The following is a 3,080-nucleotide window of genomic DNA, read 5'->3' as shown; positions in this document are numbered from 1 at the left end:
AAGGATCTGAGCCACTTTGACAAGGAGCACATTGTGATGCTGGACGACTGGGTCAGAGCATCTGCAAAACCGCAGGTCTTGTGGGCTGTTCCCGCTGTGCAGTGGTTACTACCGACCAAAGGAAGGACGACCGGTGAAGACAGGTTCCTGGGCGCCCAAGGCTCATTGATGCACGTGGGGAGCGAAGTCTAGCCCGTCTGTTCTGAAGAGCTACTGTAGCACAATTTGGTGAAAAGGTGAATGTTGCTATGATAGAAAGGTGTCAGAACACACAGTGCATGGCAGCTTGCTGCGCATGGGAGCGCTCAGAGTGTCCATGCTGACCCCTGTCCACCACCCAAAGCACACGTGAGCATCAGAACTGGACCATGGAGCAATGAAAGAAGGTGGCCTGGTCTGAGGAATCACCTTTTCTTCTACATCATGTGGATGGGCAGGGTTAGGGTCCGATCTGATTGAGCATCTGTGGGATGTTCTGGAACAACAAGCCCGATCCATGGGGGCCCCACCTCACAACCTCCAGGACTTAAAGGATCTGCTGCTTACGTCTTTGTGCCAGATACCACAGGACACCTTCAGAGTCTGGTGGAGTCCATGCCTCCACGAGTCACAGCTGTTTTGGTGGCTACACAATATTAGTGGTTTTTAGTGGTTTTTATTCCATTTCACTGCATACATTATGAAAGTATATATATGTATGTGACGAATAAACCTCTTGAATCTTGAATCTTGGTGGTTTTAATGTTGTGGCGGTGTACATTTCATTTTAAGAATCATCTAAACATCATCAGCACGTGTTGGTATCAGTAGTGGTCTTTCCACTTATTGGTCAAATGCAGTTGTGATAACTATCCATGTTTATTTTTAAGTTGCCTGTCCAAGTCCCTCTTGACTATCAACAGACCTTTTCAAATGTTTGTCGTGGTTGCAGTAGCTGAACTAGCCATGTTGGCCACTGTCAGGATATTTCCAATATGCAAACCATGCAGCACTATTATTTCCCACCTGTGCAATATCCAGTACCCCGACACTTATTACCGGAAAGTCCAAAGGGTCTCACTGAGTCCTGTCAGGTTAATGTTATAGGTTTCACTGAGGCTTATCCAGGCCTATTCAAATACTAACATCAATTAGTCGTTAATATTTTACCAGAAAACAATTCCAAAGCTTGTATTTGGTGTGACAGATAGTCTCTCAAATCTAAAGCTTCTATATTGTCTGTTTTCCCCAGGCCAGACAGGTCGCTACGTTCTTGTCCTGAAGTTGAGGGGTACTGAGAGACAGCTCGTGGCCACTGACTGCCCTCTCAAGTCTCTGGCTCAGCTCGGACAGTTGGCAGCAGAAGTCCAGTTTGTCCTGCGGCGAACGGGTCCGAGCCTTAGTGACGGTCCAAATGGATCGAGTTCAGAGAGACTCGTACCCCAACCCAGGCCCTCGGAACCGGAGCCCCTCAAACACAGGGAGCCGCAAAAGGCTCTCACCTTCAATCTTGGCCCCTCAACAGCTCCCAGAAGGAAGAGGTCAAGCCGGGCTTGGTCGCCCTCACCCAGTGCCTCTCCAGAACCCCGGGCCTCCCCGGTCCATTTCCTGGAACCTGCTGAGCACTTTACGACGCAACCATCCTACCCTTCCAAAGCGGAGGTCTTCAGAAGGATCCTGCAGCAACACGAGGGGCTACGAGAACTGGAGATACAGATTCAAGAGCTGGAGCGTGAGATGTGGGAGAGGGAGAGAACGCCTTCTCCGGTACTGGTGCTGAGCCCCAGCCTCGTAGAGGAGCTGGAGGAACAGCAGCTGAGCCTGAGTCGGAACGAGGCAGAGCTGAAGCACGGGGAACACTGGGAGAAACAGCTGGAGATAGAATTGGATCGAGAAGAAGGTTTGTGTTCAACTTAATGAACATATTTTGACGATTTGAGATGAGCTTTTTCGAGATTGCCATGTTTTTAAACAGCAAGACTTGTTATTTCTAATTGTGATTCATTTCACCGTCCAGATATGCACAGACGTCTGGACGTGATCTGTTCTTCCATCGATGACCATGACAGCCAGCTTCGGGAGCTGCAGGCCCATTCTGCCTATTTGGGGCAGGAAATACGGCTTGAAGCCCACAGACAGAGCTCTCGGCCGAGCACGCCTGAGCCAGAAGAGACGCTTTGGCCGCTGAAACAGGAGCTCCAAAACCGTTTACAACAGCAGGCGGAACTGGATAGATCCCTGTTGCAGACAGAGACACAGCTACAAGATGTAGAGGCAAGGTTGGAGGTACACTGTATAGGCTTCTAACTAAAGCTTTTGAATATCCCACTTCCCTTGGTTACTCGATTGTTAATCTCCTGTCACTTACCTGGCAAGAACCCTGTCACTCAATGGAGTTAGGGCATGTAAAAAACCATAATAGCCTTTTCAGCTGTAAGTGAGAGTCTCTAGTTAATCATTGAAAATCATTGATCCCCAATATGTCGCTCACAATGCTCCCATGTGGCCAAAGGATTTAGTGCAGTGTCCCCAGGCAGAGCTGCTGAAAAAGGGACCTACTGTAAGGTGGATTGGGGGGTTTAGATGTTGCCAAGTGTTGAGTTGCTAATGAATTTGCGGTTTTGTTACTTTGCAGCGTATTCATTATTTCGGTTTCCTCCCTGTGTTCCATTAGCAGAGGTTGGAGTTGATCGAGGAGGTGAACAAGGAGCTGAGGCAGTGCAACCTGCAGCAGTTCATCCAGCAGACAGGAGTGGCTTCAGCTCCACTAAACTCAGACCTTCCCAACCAGGACCAGGCCCAGTTCATCGCCAGCCAGTACCTCCACAGCGCTGGCATTCTGGACGACGATCTAACCGACACGGCCACCGTGTGTTAACCTGTTGGACTCATACTGCGAACATAAGTTAAAGTTATTCTCAGCCGTTATAGCGTTTTACAAATCAGGGACTGGCATTCTCTTTTCTGGCATTCTGAACCTTATTTCAGTTTGGGAGAGGGATCCTGTGTGCACGATAATATGTTTTCATAAAATATTTGATACAGTTTTGTATAAATAGGCCTACAGAAAAGGTAAAAATATTCTATGTGTAATAAAATGT

The 3,080-nt window shown here is 48.2% G+C and overlaps 1 protein-coding gene across 1 annotated transcript in view; it reads left to right on the top strand.

Moving 5' to 3' along the window:
* Positions 1–2,857, top strand: part of LOC307228322 (ras association domain-containing protein 7-like) — a gene marked incomplete at both ends in the record, with an annotated part of 3,170 nt that extends 313 nt beyond the window's left edge. The window contains 3 exons of the mRNA XM_079997960.1: positions 1,232–1,879; positions 1,997–2,265; positions 2,654–2,857. Of these exons, the coding sequence (XP_079854086.1) occupies positions 1,232–1,879; positions 1,997–2,265; positions 2,654–2,857 (1,121 nt within the window). The remainder of the gene's footprint in view (positions 1–1,231; positions 1,880–1,996; positions 2,266–2,653) is intronic.
* Positions 2,858–3,080: the final 223 nt, after the last annotated feature.

Source organism: Zeus faber (genome assembly GCF_960531495.2).
Source record: "Zeus faber genome assembly, chromosome: 3".
NCBI lineage: Eukaryota > Metazoa > Chordata > Actinopteri > Zeiformes > Zeidae > Zeus > Zeus faber.
The sequence above is the reverse complement of the archived record's forward strand: the minus strand, read 5'-3'. Positions and strand labels throughout refer to the sequence as shown.